The sequence below is a fragment of the Giraffa tippelskirchi genome, chromosome X (genome assembly GCF_054371585.1).
Source record: "Giraffa tippelskirchi isolate mGirTip1 chromosome X, T2T-mGirTip1v1.2.pri, whole genome shotgun sequence".
Lineage (NCBI taxonomy): Eukaryota > Metazoa > Chordata > Mammalia > Artiodactyla > Giraffidae > Giraffa > Giraffa tippelskirchi.
Genome location: NC_137289.1, coordinates 48155893 through 48177547, shown reverse-complemented (window position 1 = coordinate 48177547; position 21655 = coordinate 48155893). Strand labels below are relative to the sequence as shown.

General features: G+C 46.3%; 1 protein-coding gene across 2 annotated transcripts in view; it reads left to right on the top strand.

Moving 5' to 3' along the window:
• RTL9 (retrotransposon Gag like 9) overlaps positions 1–15389 on the top strand; it is a 129456-nt gene extending 114067 nt beyond the window's left edge. Inside the window, exons 2-4 of one of the 2 annotated variants that reach the window (XM_081567289.1) lie at positions 3967–4082; positions 9619–13721; positions 14266–15389. In XM_081567289.1, the coding sequence (XP_081423415.1) occupies positions 9696–13721; positions 14266–14382 (4143 nt within the window). In that variant the 5' untranslated portion in view covers positions 3967–4082; positions 9619–9695 and the 3' untranslated portion in view covers positions 14383–15389. Of the gene's footprint in view, positions 1–3928; positions 4083–9618; positions 13722–14265 lie in introns of both variants that reach the window. The other variant, XM_081567288.1, reaches the window with a different exon arrangement.
• Positions 15390–21655: the final 6266 nt, after the last annotated feature.

Here is a 21655-nt window from a genome sequence, read left to right as displayed (position 1 = left end):
TTCTCAATGGGATAAATGAATAGCTTGGGCTTCCCTGGTGGCTCAGACAGTAAAGAATCTGCCTGCAACGCAGGACACCCAGGTTCAATACCTGGATTGGGAAGATCCCCTGGAGAAGGGAATGGCAACCCACTCCAGTATTATTGCCTGGAGAATTCCATGGACAGAGGAGCCTGGTGGACTATGGGGTCACAAAAATTCGAACATGACTGACTGAGTGAATAACACACATAACAATTCAGGCCCAGTTTGGCTACCATATGAGCTTGCCACAAGATTTCAGTTTTCAGAATCCTTTGGATGTCAAAAAGCCAGGTAAGAAATTGTGGACAATGAAAGAAGCTAATGTTTCTTTGGGCTTCCCTGGTGGCTCAGCAGTAAAGAACCCATCTGCCAATGCAGGAGACATGGGTTCAATCTCTGGGTCAGAAAGATCTCCTTGAGAAGGAAGTGGCAACCCACTGCAGTATTCTTGCCTGGGAAATCCCATGGACAGAGGAGCCTGGCAGGCTACAGTCCATGGGGTTGCAAAGAGTCAGCACGACTTAGCTACTAAACAACATTTCTTTAGTGTGTGCCATGTGGGAGGTATGGTTCTAAGTAGTTGGTACACATTAACTGATTTAGTTGGGCCAATAACCCTATGAGGTGGGCATTACAATTATCACCATCATGCCCATTTTACAGATGAAGAAACTGAGGCTCAGAGAAGTTAAATCACCTGAGCAGAGTCCCAAAACCAGTGAGGGGCAAAGCTGGGATTCTAATCCAGACAGTTCAGCCTAAGAATCTGTGCTCTTAGCCATCTTCTGTACAAACTCTATGGGGTTAAAATGAGGCTTCAAAGGCCCACAGGGGCCAAGTAAGTCACTGTGAAAAAGCCAGTGGCTGGTGGGTACTGAGGCAAAATGGTGAGCCAGTGGTCCATCTACAAGGAGCAGCTTACCTAGCTCCACCTGACTGTCCCCATCTCAGAACCAGGATCTGAGTCTTTCCGTTTTTCCCACATTATATAGGTGAAATCTCCAGACTTTCAAATATTAGCAATACTTTTAAAAATGGCAAAAACATTTAACTGGAGTCAAATAAAATCCGTCTACAGTCTGAACCCAGCCTGTGGCTGCTAGTTTCAGGCTCTGTGATGAGGAAATAGACGTGAAAGAGCTTTGAAAACTGAAGAACATGTTCTAGACACAGACAGTCTCATTCTTAGGGTTAAGGTTTGTTTTTTTTTTTTTTTTCTCACTGTGTCTAGCTTTTTGATAACTGGTATTCCTGGCCTGATGGAGATGAAAAGTCGGAATTAAATAGAGACTTCAGTGAACTTGAATGCTTCATTCCTTTGGCAGGCTGGATAAATGAGAAGCCTAGGTGTACTGGATGGGCTAAGCCTCAGAATTCCTGCCACACCCACAGGCCCCTCCTAAAGAGTTTCCATCCGCAGACCCTAGCCGAGGGAAGGAGCAGTTTCTTATGAATAGGTGGCTATGTTTGGTACCCACGTGACCCTGCTTCCCCCTGCCAATAGCCGACTGAGCCAGGAGAGGGCATCTGATCCACGAGCAGTCACTCTATAGGCTGGCAAGTTGCCTAGGAGGGAACGTGGGACGAGAACTTTGCCCAACAAGCACAGTAGTGACTAAATTTGGACCAATGAGAGTCTCTCGCTTGGGGAGCTTGAATCCCAGACCTAGAAAGAGTGAGCAGTTGGCAACAGGGGCAGAAGGCAGGCAGCAGGGCTCACAAATAAGCAGGCCCAAGAAAGACGACTGGGCTTCAACTAGGTGCCAGACACTTGACAAACGTTTTGTGTTTAAAACATTGAAAGATCCTGTGAGGTAGGTACCGTTATTATCCCTGTTTTACAGACAAGATAACTGAGGCCAGAGCTGGGAGTTGGAATCCTGGTTTATTTGATATTAAATTCAAGATGGAGGGGACACATGTATACTTGTGGCTGATTCATATTGATGTATGGCAAAAACCATCACAATATTGTGAAGCAATTATCCTCCAATTAAAATAAATTAATTAATTTAAAATAATATCAGGGTGTCCAGACCCCTACGCCAGCTGTTCTTAAACTCTAGAGGGTTTCAAAATCACTTGGGTCAAAATGCAGATTCCTCGGCCTCACTCCGGACCTACTGAGTCTGACTCTCTGAATGTGGAGCCCCACCTCCCAACTCTGCATCTGCATTTTAACAGTCCTCACAGAGGAATGACTGATGCAAAGGGCTTCCCCACCACACTTAGAGAAATGCAGTTTGAGGGAGTATGGCAGGTACTATAAACTGCTCTGCCTTCACCTTCAGAAATAAGGCCAAGGTCAACAGATGAGGTCAAAGTCCAGTTGACACTCTTGGAAATAGGGCCGATTCTACAAATAAGAGAACATCAGTCTGTCCTCTTTTCTAATGCCAGAAGGATCCACTGACACCAGTTACCTAAGGAAAGATGGCAGGCCTGAGATGAAGGCTCAGCACTTTGTAGAGAAAAAACTACCTGTTCTTCAGCTGGCAGAGCTCATAGCAGCCATGCCGTCACTAAGCATTTTCCACAAAGAGCACACACTGCAGAGACTTCCTATATTGGCAGCGAAGAACAGGAGAGAAAATGCCCAAAGGCACAGACATAGATTGTAAACCAAGGGATTTAAAAATGTAAACCTACTTCCTAGGCCAAACATAGATATTCTCCTCAGCACTAGAATAGTCGTGTAAAAGATCCATCTGTGCTCTTCTTCACACCGTTGATGAAAGGGGCGAACAGGATGGGACCAAGGCTAGAAGCTGCCTTCTAGATTGTTGTAGAACCCCAGTCTGGCTATAGTATTGAGCCAACTGAGAATTCATTTGCCTTTAGGAACTCTCCCTGGAGAGGCAAGTAATAGTCTGAAGGCTGCTTGGAGTGTCTCAAGTCAGAAACTGGTTTGTGAGCCAAATGCTTAATGGCATCAGGCAAATATTTCTACAAGACAGTCGGGTGGTCCAAGGGATGGCAAAAGTCAAATGCGCTGGCCAAGTCCTGCCCAGCAGGGCTTGAATTTGCACTTGGCAAGTTCTGTTTCTCTCATGCTCCTTTATGTGGACACTTTATTTATGTATGTTAATATCCTCACTTAGGCTAAGGTCAAACTCTGTTCTTCCCAGTTCTGGCCAGAAAGATTTCCTGTCTTACAGGTATCTGATCTGATCTTTGTTGATATTTTCACTGTGAGGGATTCCCTAAAGAAAGTCCTTGGATAAGTGCCCATCCTCCAGGAAAATTATTGCAGTCCTTGGGTGCAGTGAGAAAGCCTGAGGACGATGTAGCCAGTGTTTTGTAAAGCGAAACCTATTTCATTGAAAGGGCTGTCCTTTATCCTGAGATTGTTTGCTTCTCTTTTTGTGTTTAAAGAAAACCCTTTCTAGGAAATGATAATTTGGGGTTGTTTTGTCTTGCTTGTTCCTTTATTTGGAAAAATAAAAACCTGGCAACCTACTGTCAGTCTCCCCAGGTTTTTGGTTTGTGATAGCTGCTAGTCTTGGGAACCTGGTTTAATTGGTTTCAGTTCTGCTAGAACCTCTAGGTACCTTCTATCACCACTTCCATCCTAAGTGCTTATAAATTACCTGCTTCATAATCTGTGGCAGAATCTCTCCAATGATTGACATCAAGCTTTCAGCTCTGGAGTTTACAGTATACTGGTCTGTAGTTTCCTTCTTTAAGAAAATTGGGATGCTGCCCATGTGCAGTCCTTTGATATCCCTCCTGTTCTCTCCAATTGCACAGGACAGCAGCTAATGCAAGGCAGTTCCGTTTGCTCTTCTTATAATGTTCTTTTCCCTATAGAGTTGGACATGCACATACATGTTGTTTGGGGAATTTGCAGCACATCCAATGAAAGTGTAATTCCCAACTAACAGTCAAATCCTTCTCTTTGGAGCTACCCAGAACACACCTACCCTCTCTTCCATATGACAGCCCTTCAGAGACTCGAAGACAGTGTGTGACTCTCCTTTGAGTTAAGAGCACCAGCTGAGTCAGACAGTTGCGAGTGACAAGCCCAGCTTCACCCCCTCTCGGCTGTGGAAGCCCAGGTGAGTTACTTGATTTTACTTTCTCTCCACTTGTTTTTTTTTTTTTTTTTTTTTTTTTTTTAAAGCTGATTTATAAAATGAGGGTAAAAAATCCCCACTTCATTGGTTCGTTGTGTGATAAATGTAAAGAGCTTAACCCAGTGCCTGGCAGAGTAAGGATTCCGTGAATGCAAGCTCTTTCCCCCTTCGATTTATAAAGAGCCAGGTGGGCATTTTAAGCATCAGGGCTATTGGAGAAGTGGGGTGAGCAACGGGGTGAGGGAGGTGGCAGACCCTCAAGATCAGGTCTTTCTCTACCCCGAGATTGTCTCTTTTCTGTTATCTTGATGCTTGTTTACTAGTGCCAGGGGAGAGGCTATCATGCAGAATCTCAGGAAAAGTTTATTTTCAAGAGCTAGAGAGCTATTTGTTGACATATTGAACTGTCTCTTCTTTATTCTTATTTCCCTGAGCAGCTAACCCAAACTCAATTACCTTTTGTGAGGCGGCAGGCGTGTGACACTTCCTACTAGCTGTATTGATCAGTGTAGACTGGGCCAGACGTGAGAGAACTGAGATGCTAAGCAGCAGTTTCTGGGCTTTTCCTTCCTTAGTAGGCCTCCCCTTTCTGTGTCTATAGAGACACCGGCACGAACAAAACAAAAATCTGGGACCCAAATGGCCTGAGCCTGCAAGCAGTGTTGCTAGGTAGCCGCCTTAGAAGATGGCTGATGATTAATGGTCACAATGAACCAGAACTTGAACTCCTGGAGTGTCCAGAGTCAGAGTGGTTTTCTAACAGGAACTCTCTGTGCACCCTGGGTTTTGCAAGCAATTGCATGATATGAACTCCAAATGCCATTGCAGCTAGAAAAAGTTTGGAAGGAGACACACCCAACTGTGAACAGACAGAGGAATGGAACTTGAGGGGATGGGGTGGGGTGGGGTAGGTGCAGGACTGGCTTTATCTGTAGGTAGGATTTCAAGTTTTTATCCTGAGAATATATTCCTAGATTACTTGTGTAATTCTTAGGCATAAATAAAAGTAGAAAAATAAGAAATTGAATTTTTAAAAAAAATAATAAAAAAATTAAAGTAAGCCATTAGAGACCGTTTTCAGAGGTCACTACTGAGCAAGGATCTCAGTGATACAAGAATCAAGCCTATTGGAGGAGAAAGGTTACTTGGGTGAGGAGATTTTGGGGGCCCTTAGAGAGAGGAGAGGAGAGGGCTAGAGATAGAACTGCAGAGGAACATACCTTTTAAAAGAAAGAAAAATATTTTTTTCTTCTAATACAATAATATTTATATGGACAGATGAGTAAATACAGCTAAGAAAAACAAAAGTAAAATTCTCTTTAATCCCGTCACTCAGGTATGGTCAATGTAAACATTTTGGTATACATCTTTCCAAACTGTATTTTTTTTCTATGCAAAAATATACATATTTATTTTATAAAAATCAGAAAATCATTTTCACTGGACACTGCAGATGTACAATAATTTGTTTAATTGTTCAGTGGATTGGGTTCTAACACTGGCATTTAGGTAATTTCCAAGTTTTTATGATCATAAACAACAGTGCTTTCTAGCTGTGTGAACTTTGGAAAGCTAACTAACCTCTCTGTGCCTCATCTGAAAATGAGAGTGATAATACCTACCTCATAGGGCTGCTGTGAGCAGCAAATGAGATTTTGCACGTATAGTGCTTAGCACAGTGCCTGGCACAGTAAACGTTAGCTGTTATTATTAAGTATAATAATAATAATCGGAGAAGGCAATGGCATCCCACTCCAGTACTCTTGCCTGGAAAATCCCATGGACGGAGGAGCCTGGTAGGCTGCAGTCCATGGGGTCGCTAAGAGTCGGACACGACTGAGCGACTTCACTTTCACTTTTCCCTTTCATGCACTGGAGAAAGAAATGGCAACCCACTCCAGTGTTCTTGCCTGGAGAATCCTAGGGACGGCGGAGCCTGGTGGGCTGCCGTCTATGGGGTCGCACAGAGTCGGACACGACTGAAGCAACTTAGCATTAGCATAGCAATAATAATAATAATTGTTGTTGTTGGGTTCCCTGTGAGTACTTTTTTGGTTTAGGGTAGGGGGAGAGTGACTAGAAGTTTTCTCTTTGAGTAGTATACTACAGTGAGTTCTGGAGTCAAATGGAGCTGTATGGTTTTGGTCATGTCAATTCACTTCGCCGAGACTCAGTTTCCTTATCTGTAAACTGAGAATTAAAAACACCTAGTTTACAGGATAGATGTTAGGATCAAATGAGAGAATGCACGTAAAACCCTCAGTGTAGTACTTGGCATGTAGCAAAAGTTCCAAGTCAGTTGGTATTATTATTATTACTATTATTATTATCACGATGATGATTCAGCCATTAGTGAGGGTAGGAAGAGCATGGTGGCCCTTGGGAAGTGTTTCTAATCACTTGTCTGTTTACAAAGAGAGGAAATTAGTCTGATTCTGGAATCAGACTAACTTGGGCTCATATCATGGCTTTGCCATGTGCTAGTTCTATGATATTGGTTACAATTTCTCCAAGCACCTCTCACCATTTGTAAAAGAATATACTATACACACACACACACACACACATATAAAATAAAACTGAATCACTGCTGTACACCTGAAATTAACATAACATTATAAATCAATTGTACTTCAATAAAAAATAAAATTGAAAAAAAGAAAATGAAGGAAAAAAATTCTAAAGCATAAAATAAATGGGAATGGCGTCAGTGCCTACCTTGCAGGTGTGGCCATGAGGTGTGAAGGATATAAAACAAGTGTAGTGCTTAGCCTGAGTGCCCAGGTATTGTTGGGTGATAATGATCTTTGGTTGTTGGAGCATGAGGAGGTTTATAACAAGGTGAATGCCTCCCCTCAGCCCCTAGATTCTGAGTCCCTGGGGTACTTCAACTTCGCCTAAAGGCTTTGCCCTATTTGGGGCTCAGGGACCATTTCTGCCCTTAGTATAAGGGTTGGAGGGCTCCTGATTCAGAAGGCTCTGGTAAACCTTCCTGTTAATTCTACCCTGATCTTGTGCCCCAGTTCTAGAAAGCAGGCTGAAGTCCTGCTTCTATGAGCAAGCTCTCACCTGGTATGCTTAATATTAGCATGCTTTTCTTGCCAGCTGTCTGGATGCCCTGGAGCCTCATTGTTGAATTCTAACCCTATAGCGGGGTAGCTGGTTGCCAGATTTCCCTCCGAGTCTCTGACACTAGGGCCAGTTGGCTTTTTAATTGTCACCATTGCTGGGCTCCCTTAAGCCCCATGGCCCATCCTTCCAAACCCTGGTTTACCCGCGCCTGAACCCACTCTTCTCCACTGCTCCACTCAGCCTCCAGCCCTGTTTCCTCTATCCCCTGCCTGCTCTTCCATGGCCCACCGGTGGTAGCGCCTGGCTCCCACGACCCTGGTGTCTGCTCAGCCACAGAGAGAACGTCTCATTTCCTGAGCCAAGACCCTTTCGGTCTCATCTCTTTACTTGTGTGACTCTCCTCTTTCCTTTGGGGTGGCCAGAGGTGGGCAGAGTGGGCTGGTGCAGCTATTGGGGGCAAGGGGAAGAAGGGTGGAGTTGCATAGGCCAAGTGCTAAAGCGGAACTTCTGGAGGGCTGTCAAGTGAAAGGCGGCCAGAGGCAAATGTCAGAGCCTATATAGAGGCAGGAATCTGGGACCAGAGAGACAGAGCAAGCACTAGCAAGTCAGGAGCAGTGGGGCGGGGGGGGCGGGCGGGCAGGCTGGCTGGCTGGCGGGCAGGAGGGGGGCGTGGCAGGGGATAGCTAAGGGAGATTGCAGAGAACAGCTGCTGGTACTGGGTCTTACTTTAATGAACTGACTGGGCATGGGGCATAAGTAAATTGGCCAGACCAAAACAACTAGGGGCGCAAAGGACATACTCCCTCTCTTCTCCCTGACTGGCAAGGTAAGATCTGTCTGGGTTTTGCCTGGTGGGAAACTGTGGCATGTTGAGGGATTTTTCTGAAGATGTGGTAGGTGGGGGTGGTCATCTATGGCTGCCCTTTTGACCTATCTTTCCCATTGCACCAATTATTAGAGTAACCACGGTCCTAGCATGAGGCCAGTATTTCAGATAAGGTGGATCATTATAGCACAGCAGAGAAGAGTAGGGGTCTCTGGAGTTGGGTGTGCCTGGGAATCCAAGTGACTGCAGGAAAATTATGAAGCCTCTCTGGACCCTAGTTTTCTCCTTTGTAAGATGAGGATTTTGAGGATGACCATCACTGAGGATGACCAAAATCTCTCAGTGTTGCTGTGGGGACCAAATAAGACAGTGCATGTAAAGTGCCCAGTGCCAGTCATCATATGCTCAAGAAATGTTGAGCATTTGGCACTTCTGTTGCTAGCATTCTTAGTATTATTATGGAGGCATGCTGCACCAGATTGATGAGTTTTGCGACATTGTCCCAAATGAGCAAGTGTTCCATTGAGGGCATGAGCAGGCTGAGGGGACATGTCAACATTGTGTAATGTGTGTGTCAGTTTCCAAGTTCTGTGCCAAGAAGCCCCATTGGAGGCTGCTTCTGGGAGTGGGCCAGAGGGGTGAGGCTCTGGGCTTACCCACCCACTCTTACCCAGTTGTCAGAGAAGCTTGAAGTTTGTACTTCCTATAGACTGAGCTTCAAGTGAACCATGATCTAGGACATCAGAGAGATAACTGAATGTAGCCTTAGGGATGCCAAAGGCTAGGCAACCCCAAGGGGTAAGTGATAGTCAAAGACAAACAGTTTCTAGTGTTTCAGTGCTCTTATTCTGACCCCAACCCCAACTAATCTGAGCACGCTGGTAAAATGGGAATAATACTACTATTGTAAGATTCCAATGCGTAATACTTATACATCCTGGTACACTGTAGACACTAAAGTGTACTGCCTTGAACACACTAGGTGAGCAGTAAGTGGTAGTAATAGTGGTGATTTTTTTTTATTAAAAATCAAAATGTTAATAAACAGGATTTTCAGTTTGTGGAATGCTGCTCATTGATCAGTTAAATGCCTTCCTTTTCCTGAGGAAGACATTTAGGGCCATTAGAGTAGTAAAATGGGGATTAAAGCACTAGCAGGACTCAATGAGCACTAGGAACTAATAGTTATCCTGGGGCGAAGGGTGTTCTCATCCAGGCCCTTGGCTGGCTTGCTATTGCTATGGTTGGAGAGAGCATAGCTCGGAGCATAGCTCAAAACTGCACTTCTCACAATTTTCCAGAAGGTGGTGCTGCTGTTTCATTTCAACCAGGACCTCCCAGGCTCTGGGCTGCTGAAGTTGCCAGTGTTGATAGCTTTTATAAACTGAGAGTGTGTGCTGTGTGACTGAGCCGGTTGGTTTGAAAAGGATAGGGGTGGAAAGGATATTTGCTCCAGCTTCAAATTTGCTTAATGCCATACAGCTTCTTTAACCTGAGAGGCCCATCTCTGATGCCACAGAGCCAGCAAACACATAAGAGGTCTCCATCATGAATCAGTTGTCTATTTCCCCATCTTCTTGATATTGCCTTTTGACTGCTAAACTTGTTTCCTGTTTACAGATTTTCTTGGCACTTGGGCTTCAGCAGGACCCCTGATATAATTGCTTTAGAGGTTCTCTACACACTGTCCTTTGGCCATGGCAGATACATCAATACCCTTAAATTCACTGCAGTTCAGCAATGAGCTGAGGGAGGAAAATGGTGACACTCAAAATAGAGGGACGACCTTCTCTGGACCAACGCTAGAGAACAGAGCAGAGGGCCAAATTCTGCCTCCTAGTCTCCAGCCTATGGTCTCAACTTCAGCATCAGACCCTGGAGGGATGTCCACACAGATGATGACATTCCCAGCCTTTGACACCGTGGCCACACCTCTAATGGGAACAGCAAACTCTGGAGCTTTGTCCTCACCACTCCTGTCAGACTCTGGGGCACTGTCGCCATTGTTAATGCCAACTTCGGATTCAGAGGCACTGTCCCCATTGTTAATGCCAACCTCAGACTCTGGAATGCTCTCCCCATTGCTAATGCCAGCCTCAGATTCTGGAACATTGTCTCCACTGCTGTCCACTTCAGAGTATGGATTAATGTCTCCAGGGCTGATGACGATTCCTGACTTTGGAACAATGTCCACAGCACTAACAGCAACACCAGATTCTGAAGACATATCACCATTGGCAATGTCAGCCTCATCCTCTGAAGCAATGGCCACACCATTGATGCTAGCCCCAGATTCTGGAGAGCTCTCCCCACTGCTAATGCCAGATATTAACCCCGGAGAGATGTCCACACAGCCAATGCCAGCTCCAGGCTTTGAAGGAATGTCACCATTGCAAATTACAGATGAAGACACTGAAGCAATGTCCAAAGTGCTAATGACTGCCCTGGTCTCTGGAGAGATCTCTTCACTGCTCATGTCAGGCACAGACTCTGAAGCGATCTCCTCACTGATAATGTCAGCCCTAACTTCTGAAACAATGTCCACCCAACCAACGAGCACCCAAGATTCTGGGGCAATGTCTACCCAGCTAATGTCAGGCCCAGACTCTGGAGTAGAGTCTTCACCACTAACGACAGCTCCAAGCTCCGGAGCCATGTCCTCACCACTCCTGTCAGTCCCTGAGACTGGAGAAATGCCCACCTTGTCAAAGCCAACCCCAGATGCTGAGGCAGTGTCCCCACTGCTAATGATGGCTCTAAACTCTGGAGGGATGCCCACCCAGCTGATGCCAGCCCAAAGCTCTGGAGCTATGTCCTCACAGTTAACACAAAATCTAGATTCTCAGATTGTGTCTACTCCACCAATGAGAGCAACAGCCTCCAGGGAGATGTCTGCATCGTCAGAGAGAGCCTCAGCTTCTGGAGCAAGGTCGACACTGCAAATGAGAACCCCAGCTTCTGGCAATATGTCCACGCTGCTAAAGACAGTCCCAGACTCTGCAGCACTGTCCACCCCACTGATGATGGCCACAACCTCTGGAGCCATGTCCGCAGAGCCAGTGCCAACTGCAGCCTCTAGAGGAATGTCCACACACTTAACAATGGCTCGAACTTCTGGAGCTACATCCACAGGCTTTATGAAAGTCCCAGCCAGTGGGGCAAAGTCCACACCACAAATGAGAGCTCCACCCTTGGGGGCAATGTCCATCCCACGCAGCACAGCCCCCGTCTCCGAAACAGTATCTATGCTACAAATGACCACCCCAGCCTCTGGGTCAGTGTCCACACTGCGAATAAGAGCTCCTGTCTCTGGAGCAACATCTAGGTCACAAAGGAGAGCCACAGCCTCGAGAGTGACAGCCGGACCACAAATTAGAGCCTCTGGAGCCATGTCCACCCCACAGATGACAGCCAAAGCCTCTGGATCCATGTCCTCACTATTAATGAGAGACACAGCCCCGGGAGTGATGTCCGTGCCACCGATGAGAGCTACGGCTTCAGGAGCATTGTCCAAGCCACTAACAACATCCAAAACCTCAGAAGCAATGTTCATGCAGCAAATGACAACCGCAGCTTCTGGAGAGATCTCCACAACGCTAATGAGAGACATAGCTTCTGGAGCCATGTCCATGCCACAGATGACAGACGCTGCCTCTGCCGGGATGTCCACACCACTAATGAGAGCCCCAGCCTCTGGAGACATGTCCACACCACAAATGACAGCCGCAGCCTCTGGAAGTATGTCCATGCCCCTAATGAGAGCCCCGGGCCCTGGAGCCATGCCCACAGTGCTAATGAGATCCACAGTCTCTGGAAAGATGCCCAGTCAGCCAATAGGCACTCAAGACTTTGGGGGGATGTCCATGTCGTTAAAAAGATTCATGACGTCTGGAGGGATGTCCACACTGCAGATGCGAGCCCCAGCCTCTGAAGTGATGTCCACACCAAAAATTAGAGCCCCAAGGTTTGGGGCAGTGTCCACACCCCTGATGAGAGCCTCAAACCCTGGAGAGGTGTCCACACTTCTCACAAGAGCTTCGTCCTCCAGAGAGATGTCCTCAGCACTAACGAGACCCCCAGCTTCTGGGGAGATAGCCACGACCCCTCTGAGAGCCCCAGCTTATGGAGCAATGTCTACTCCGCAAAGAACAGCCACAGCCTCTGGCATGATGTCCATGCCACAAATGAGGGCTCCAATCTCTGGGCCGATGTCCACACCCCTCATGAGATCCACAGCCTCTGGAGTGATGTCCACACCTCAAATGACAGCTGTGGCCTCTGGAGGGGTGTCCATGCCATTGTTGAGGGCCCCAGCCTCTGGAGCAACATCTGCACCACAGATGCCCACAGCAGCATCTGCAGAGATGTGCACACTATCCATGAGAGCCCCCAGCTTGGGAGTGATGTCCCCGCCATTATTAAGGGCTCCAGTCTCTGGAATTATGTGCACACCCCCGAGGAGACCCTCAGTCTCTGAAGATGTATCCACAGAGTTCATGAGAGCTCCAGCCTCTGGAAAGATGACCACCGCACAAACCACAGCCATGGCTTCGGGAGGGATATCGAAGCCATTCATGAGAGCTGCGGCCTCTGGAGTAGCACCCATGCCACTGATGTCTGCCATGGCTTCTGGAGAGACATCCATGTCACTAATGAAAAGCCTGTCATCTGGGGCAATGTCCACACTGCAAACAAGAGTTGTGAGTTCTGGATCAATGTCCTTGCCACAAACGACATACGCAACCTCAGGAAAGATGTCCATACCACCGATGAGAGCCTCAGCTTCTGGAGCCACATCCATACCACTTATGAGAGCCTCGGCTTCTGGAATGATGTCCATGCCACTTCTGAGACCCATATCCTCTGGGGGAATGTCCATGCCACTAATGAGGGCCACAGTCCCAGGAGCCATGTCTGCATCCCAAATGGCAGCCCCAGCCCCTGGAATGATGTCCACCCTGGGAATCAAAGCCACAGACTCTGGGGAAACATCTGCCCCTTGCATCAATGTCACAGCCTCTGGATCAAAGTCCACACCACATGCGACGACCACCCCCCCCAAAACAGTAAAGCCACCACCAGAGGAAGTTCCATCTTTTGGCATGCTGACCCCAGCACTCTGTTACCTCTTAGAAGAACAGGAAGCAGCCCGGGGTTCATGCCCTGTGGAAGAGGAGGTGGAGATTGATGAGGAGAAGCAAATGAAGGGATTTTTGAATGATTCAGAGAAAATGGCCTTTCTGGTGTCTCTTCATCTGGGGGCAGCAGAGAGGTGGTCCATCTTGCAGATGGAGGTAGGAAACCCCCTCACTGGTGAAGATAAATCTTTCCTGAGAAGATCCCAGGGCTTATATGACTCCCTGTCTGAAACTGACATCCTCAGTGCGGTTCTCTGCCATCCCAAGCAGGGCCAGAAGTCGGTCAGGCAGTATGCCACTGACTTCCTTCTGCTGGCCCGACATTTGTCTTGGTCCGATGCCATTCTGCGGACCAGGTTCCTGGAAGGACTCTCTGAAGCTGTTGCCACCAAAATGGGCCGGATCTTCCTGAAGGTGGCTGGCAGCCTAAAGGAGCTGATAGATAGGTCTCTCTATACCGAGTGCCAGCTGGCCGGAGAGAAGAATTCCCGAGGCAGCTCCAGCCAGGTTCTGACATCACCCTGTAAGCGGAATAGCGAGGAGGCAATGGAGAATGAACTGAACCCCCAGCAGCAGACCGAGGAGGTAATGATGGGGAAATATACTCAAGGTTTCTGAATAGAAAATTGAAGGCATCCTGTTCCTTTGTATAGACTAAGGAAGAGGCTGGGGGAGGCATTGAGCTCCTAAACCATAAGCCCCAACCTGGAATTTCGTCAGCAGGCCTGGTTAGGTCCTTATTTTGGGCATATTAACCCAAACTCCATTAACTTTGTGGAGCCTTGCCCTACCCAAGATACTCAGGGCGTGGGGGTGGTTAAAGGTCTAAATCTTCTGAGGGAACTGGTTGGGCTCAGTACCAACTCGCTACTACTGATTCCAGGTCCAGTTCTAAAAGAGGGGTCATGTTTTGGAGGCTGGGTCCCACCTACAGCCACATGTGTTGTAGACCCAGGTCACTAGAGAATTTGGCCTGTCTAGTCCTTGGTCACACTTTTTATACAAATAAGGCACATTGGCCAAGTTCCTTGACATGCTAAGTGATTGAGATTATCCATGTAGAACCCCACTTGTCATAGTAAGCATGGCTCTTACATTTGCTGTTTTTGTTTTTTTTTCTCACTCCCAGCACCAGCATGTTCCCAAACGCTGTTACTACCTGAAAGAGCATGAAGACCCTCAAGAGGGTCTGCACGACCATCTTCGAAAGAGCACAGGCCATCAGAAGGCCCCCACTAACAAGTAATGCTACATGGACTCTTCTCCTGTGATATCCAACTTGGCTGCTAACTTGAGGACTGGTTCCTAGACTCATTCCATGCAATTACATCATTAAAACTTGTGGCCTTTCCCTCTTCAGCACCCTCTCCAGGTGCATCCCACCCTATCCCCCACTTGGTTGACTTGACCTTCTCTTTCACCCTACATGCCTTTGACCTGCCCCAACAATCTGAACGTGGACTTCAAGAATGTTCAGTGTATGAGGTTCTGAACTCCCATTACCAACAAGGACAGTGCTAGTTCCTGGTCCAGGGAGAAGTCTAGGCAGGAGAAACTATGTCCTACCTCAAAAACACCTTAGAGTGTCTTGCCACATGTCATCAGGCAAACTTGAGGAAGCCCTGGTCCCATTTCACCTGGCAGGGGAGCCCATAAGGAGAGTGATGCCCACTCCAATACCATCCTTTTCACCCAGTATACTTGTCCCTATAGCCCCAACTCATAGCACTTAAATTTGGTCTCCAAGGCCCTTACCCTGTTTATAGTCTCCATCCTGAACCATTCATTTTGACCCATAGTAATAATCTTAGTAATAGCTAATGTTTATTGTTTATGTACTATGTGACAGGTAGTGGGCTAAACCCTTGACAAGCATCATCTCACTACATTCTTACCACAACCCAACTTGTTCTTCTGTTGTCAACTTCTGAAGTCTTGATCTATTGTCAGTGGCCATTGTCTTGTCCCTCAGTGTGAAATTTCTAGCTCTGACCTTTGGGTGACCTCCTCAGTTGTTAATTGCCCTCACTCCCCTTGGCTATTGTGCTTCGTGGCCAGCACTCTTGATAAAGATCTTGGTCTTTAAACAGGCATAGATAGAACATAATGTGAGCAGTGTTTGCCTTAATGTGGTGGGATTATGGGTGTTTTAATGTTCTTCTTTTTACTTCTCTGTACTTTCCAGATTCTCTACAGTAAGCATGTATTACATTTGTAATCGTTAAAGTAAATAAAGTTCATTTACGAAAAAAAGAATTAACTATGGCTAACAGAATTTGATTTATTGAGTCCTTCATTCAGTCAATATTTATTATGTAACATGTGTCAGCCACTGTTTTGTGGACAGACAGATAAGAACATTGATCACACGAAAACTTCATTCCAACAGAAGAGGGAGACAGACAATAAGTAAGAAAACACATAAGTAAGATAGGTTGAAATCGTGGTGAAGGCTATAAAGACAGGAAATAAGGGTAATGGGGAATTTGATACTAACAGAGCAAATTTATTTATTCAATAATAGTCCATGTAATTGGGTTACTCAAAGATCTTTTAAAAACTGTAGGAGTGACATGATTAGAAACACATTTTAGAAAACTAACTTGGACAGAGGAGCCTGGCAGACTACAGTCCATGGGGTCACAAAGAGTCGGACATGACCGAGTGACTGAGCATGGCAGCAAGCACTGCAACAGTACAGGTGACTGACTCTTCAGATGACTCAGTCTAGGGTCAGGGCAGTGGGGATGAAAAGAGGCACAGAGACCAAATCTTCTCTGAGGGTTCAAGTCTGCTGCTCCATTACCCTAAACATTGGATCTGATTCCAGGAAGAGGAAAATGATTCTCAGAAAAAACAAAGATTAGCAGACAAATTGGCAGCCCCATGGGGATATAGAGAAGAATCTGGCTCTGTGGGCTGCCTGTGGATGCATCAATCACCAGTGCTGTTGCCTCGAAGCGGGGGAGGGGGGCAGGGGAGGAAGAGGGTTTGACTGGTTGGGAAACCAAAATTCTAGGTAGTGGGGCTCTGGGGACCCAGTTTTCCTCTCTTATCTGACCCTGTTGGCTCACACCTGGTCCAGTCCAGGCCAGAGTGAATTTTTGGATCTCTATGTTCAGCCAAAGTTGCTCTTAGCTCAGGGAAAGGGCTGTTGACTTTCCTGAAAAATAAACTGATGATGCAGAATCACAACTTGTGTCTGGAACCTATATAGGGGCAGGCAAATGTCTTAAAAATGAAAAGTAATTTTCTCATCACCATGGTAATGGAGAACAATCGCAAGTCTCTGCTTCATTTTTCACCCCAGTCATTCTTTTCCCCTTGGCTTTTGCCCCTCCTGCCCTTTAAGCTAGTGTCACTAGAGATAAATGGAATAAATGAAGCCTGATCATACCCTGTATAATTGTAAGGGATTTGATTTAGGTCATACCTGAATGGTCTAGTGGTTTTCCCTACTTTCTTCAATTTAAGTCTGAATTTGGCAATAAGCAGTTCATGATCTGAGCCACAATCAGCTCCCAGTCTTGTTTTTGCTGACTGTATAGAGCTTTTTCATCTTTGGGTGCAAAGAATATAATCAATCTGATTTCAGTATAGACCATCTGATGATGTCCATGTGTAGAGTCTTCTCTTGTGTTGCTGGAAGAAGGTGTTTGCTATGACCAGTGTGTTCTCTTGGCAAAACTCTATTGGCCTTTGCCCCGATTCATTTTGTACTCCAAGGCCAAATTTGCCTGTTACTCCAAGTGTTTCTTGACTTCCTACTTTTGCATTCCAGTCCCCTATAATGAAAAAGACATCTTTTTTTGGTGTTAGTTCTAGAAGGTCTTGTAGGTCTTCATAGAATTGTTCAACTTCAGCTTCTTCAGCGTTACTGTTTGGGGCATAGATTTGGATTACCATGATATTGAATGGTTTTCCTTGGAAACAAGCAGAGATCATTCTGTCGTTTTTGAGATTGCATCCAAGTACTGCATTTCAGACTCTTTTGTTGACTATGAGGGCTACTCCATTTCTTCTAAGGGATTCTTGCCCACAGTAGTAAATATAATGGTCATCTGAGTTAAATTCACCCATTCCAGTCCATTTTAGTTCTCTGATTCCTAAAATGTTGACCTTCACTCTTGCCATCTCCTGTTTGGCCACTTCCAATTTGCCTTGATTCATGGACCTAACATTCCAGGTTCCTATGCAATATTGCTCTTTACAGCATCGGACTTTACTCCTATCACCAGTCACATCCACAAGTGGGTGTTGTTTTTGCTTTGGCTCCATCTCTTCATTCTTTCTGGAGTTATTTCTCCACTGATCTCCATATTGGGCACCTACCGACCTGGGGAGTTCATCTTTCAGTGTCTTATCTTTTTGCCTTTTCATACTGTTCATGGGGTTCTCAAGGCAAGAATACTGAAGTGGTTTGCCATTCCCTTCTCCAGTGGACCACGTTTTGTCCAAACTCTCCACCATGATCCATCCATCTTGGATGGCCTTACACGGCATGGCTCATAGTTTCATTGAGTTAGACAAGGCTGTGGTCCATAGTTTCACCAAGTTAGACAAGGCTGTGGTCCATAGTTTCACCAAGTTAGACAAGGCTGTGGTCTATAGTTTCATTGAGTTAGACAAGGCTGTGGTCCATTTGATCAGATTGGTTAGTTTTCTATGATGGTGGTTTTCAGTCTGTCTGCCCTCTGATGGAGAAGGATAAGAGACTTATGGAAGCTTCCTGATGGGAGAGACTGACTGAGGGGGAAACTGGGTCTTGTTCTGATGGGCAGGGCCATGCTTAGTGAATCTTTAATCCAATTTTCTGTTGATGGGTGGAGCTGTGTTCCCTCCCTGTTATTTACCTGGGGCCAAACTATGGTGGAGGTAATGAAGATAATGGTGATGTCCTTCAAAAGATCCCATGCATGTACTGCTACACTCAGTGCCCCCAACCCTGCAGCAGGCTACCACCAACCCACACCTCTGCTGGAGACTCCTGGACACTCCCAGACAAGTCTGGGTTGGTCTCTTGTGGGGTTGCTGCTCCTTTCTCCTGGGTCCTGGTGCACACAAGTTTCTGTTTGTGCCCTCCAAGAGTCTATTTCCCAGTCCTGTGTAAGTTCTGGCAGCTCTATGGTGGGATTAATGGTGACCTCCTCCAAGAGGGCTTATGCCATACCCAAGTCTGCTGCACCGAGAGCCCCCGCACCTGTGGCAGTTCACTGCTGACCCCTACCTCCATAGGAGATGCTCAAACACAGTTCTGTCTCTGTCTCTGTGGGGTCTCTGGGTCTTTGTGTGCACAAGGTTTGTTTGAGCCCTTTGAGCATCTCTGTGGGAATGGGGTTTGATTCTAAACACAAATGCAAAAAAAGCAAAATGGCTGTCTGAGGAGGCCTTAGAAACAGCTGTGAAAAGAAGAGAAGTGAAAAGCAAAGGAGAAAAGGAAAAATATACCCATTTGAATGCAGAGCTCCAAAGAATAGCAAGGAGAGATAAGAAAGACTTCCTCAGCGATCAGTGCAAAGAAATAGAGGAAAACAATAGAATGGGAAAGACTAGAGATCTCTTCAAGAAAGTTAGAGATATGAAGGGAACATTTGATGCAAAGATGGACTCAATAAAGTATAGAAACAGTATGGACCTAACAGAAGCAGAAGATATTAAGAAGAGATGGCAAAAATACACAGAAGAATTATGCAAAAAAGATCTTCATGACCCAGATAATTATGATGGTATGATCACCAACCTAGAGCCAGACATCCTGGAATGCGAAGCCAAGTGGGCCTTAGGAAGCATCACTACAAACAAAGCTAGTGGAGGTGATGGAATTCCAGTTGAGCTATTTCAAACCTTAAAAGATGATGCTGTGAAAGTGCTGCACTCAATATGTCAGCAAATTTGGAAAACTCAGCAGTGGCCACAGGACTGGAAAAGGTCAGTTTTCATTCCAATATCAAAGAAAGGCAATGCCAAAGAATGCTCAAGCTATTGCACAATTGCACTCATATCACACACTAGTAAAGTAACACTCAAAATTCTCCAAGTCAGGCTTCAACAGTACTTGAACTGTGAAATTCCAGATGTTCAAGCTGGTTTTAGGGAAGGCAGAGGAACCGGAGATCAAATTGCCAACATCTGCTGGATCATCGAAAAAGCAAGAGTTTCAGAAAAGTATCTACTTCTGCTTTATTGGCTATGCCAAAGCCTTTGACTGTGTGGACCACAACAAACTGGAAAATTATTAAAGAGATGGGAATACCAGGCCACCTGACCTGCTTGTTGAGAAATCTGTATACAGGTCAGGAGGCAACAGTTAGAACTGGACATGGAACAACAGACTGTTTCCAAATTGTGAAAGGAGTATGTCAAGGCTGTGTATTGTCACACTGCTTATTTAACTTATATGCAGAGTACATCATGAGAAATGCTGGGCTGAATGACACACAAGCTGGAATCAAGATTGCCAGGAGAAATATCAATAACCTCAGATATGCAGATGACACCACCCTTATGGCAGAAAGCAAAGAAGAACTAAAGAGCCTCTTGATGAAAGTGAAAGAGGAGAGTGAAAAAGTTGGCCTAAAACTCAACATTCAGAAAACTAAGATCATGGCATCCGGTCCCATCACTTCATGGCAAATAGATGGGGGAACAGTGACAGACTTAATTTTTTTGGGCTCCAAAATCTCTGCAGATGGTGAGTGCAGCCATGCAATTAAAAGACGATTGCTCCTTGGAAGAAAAGTTATGAGCAACCTGCTTCTGCTGCTGCTGCTGCTGCTAAGTCACTTCAGTCATGTTAGACTCTGTGCGACCCCATAGACGGCAGCCCACCAGGCTCCCCCATCCCTGGGATTCTCCAGGCAAGAACACTGGAGTGGATTGCCATTTCCTTCTCCAATGCATGAGAGTGAGAAGTGAAAGTGAAATCGCTCAGTCGTATCCGACTCATAACGACCCCATGGACTGCAGCCTACCAGGCTCCTCAGTCCATGGGATTCTCCAGGCAAGAGTACTGGAGTGGGGTGCCATTGCCTTCTCCGTGAGCAACCTAGATAGCCTATTAAAAAGCAGAGACATTACCTTGCCAACAAAGGTTCATCTAGTCAAAGCTATGGTTTTTCCAGTAGTCATGTATGGATGTGAGGGTTGGACTATAAAGAAAGCTGAGCACCAAAGAATTGATGCTTTTGAACTGTGGTGTTGGAGAAGACTCTTGCGAGTCCCTTGGACTGCAAGGAGATCCAACCAGTCCATCCTAAAGGAAATCAGTCCTGAATATTCATTGGAAGGACTGATGCTGAAGCTGAAACTGCAATACTTTGGCCACCTGATGCGAAGAACTGACTCATTAGAAAAGACCCTGATGCTGGGAAAGATTGAAGGCGGGAGGAGAAAGGGACGATAGAAGATGAGATGGCTGGATGGCATCACTGACTCAATGGACATGAGTTTGAGTAAACTCTGGGATTTGGTGATGGACAGGGAGGCCTGGCGTGCTGCAGTCCATGGGGTCAGAAAGGGTTGGACATGACTGAGCAACTGAACTGAACTGATCATAACCTGCCAGAGCCCAGTCCCTGTTCCTCTCCCCACCTCAAAGTTATAAGCAGAAATGTTTCAAGAGTCACTTGCTGTCTACATGGAGCTGGGCCCAAGTACTTAAGACAATTTTGTCTGCTGTAAGATGGCAGTTCAAGTTTCTTCAGGCCCTGCTGATCCATAGGTAAACATAAGGTCCCATAAGCAGTAAAAGGTCTTCCCAGGTGGCTCAGTGGTAAAGAATCTGCCTGCCAATGCAGGAGACTTGGGTTTGATCCCTGAGTTGGAAGATCCCCTGGAGGAGGTCATGGCAACCCACTCCAGTATTCTTGCCTGGAGAATCCCATGGACAGAGGAGTCTGGTGGACTGCAGTCCATGGGATTACAAAGAGTCGGACATGACTGAGCCACTGAGCACAAGCAGTAAAACCTCGGATGTCACTGATGCCTGTGCTCACCTGTGTGTTATAGGACCGCAGTCCTTTGAAGGTTTCCTCCTCTTATTTGTGGAAGTGCCTGGCAGTTTTCCCATATTCTGATAGCCCTCTCCTGTCCTTCCATTCCTACCCTACCTCATGGACATCCGCTGCCCACATGGTCATGCCAGAGCAGCTGCTCTGCCCCACCCCACCTGCTGGAGGGAGCCTCTGGCTAACGAGAATATGGAGGCTCCTGCAGGGTTGGGGCATGGCTCATCATAAGTCACGTCCACAGAGCTCTTCAAAACCATTATGTTCCAAGTGAATAAATCCTAGGGACTGTCTCCAAACTTCCAGTTCTGCGGCCCAAGTGGAGAGCAAATGTCACCTTGGCCTGGTCCTCTACCCTTCTGTCATCCTCTCCCCCACCACCTGGTCTCTGTCTCTGCCCCTCAGGGACCAAGTATATAGAACGTTCTCCTGAAGATCATTTCCTCCATGAAAGGATAGGGTTGGGCTGACATTGAATGGCTATGCCTCAGACAGTTTCTGAACATTTCTGTA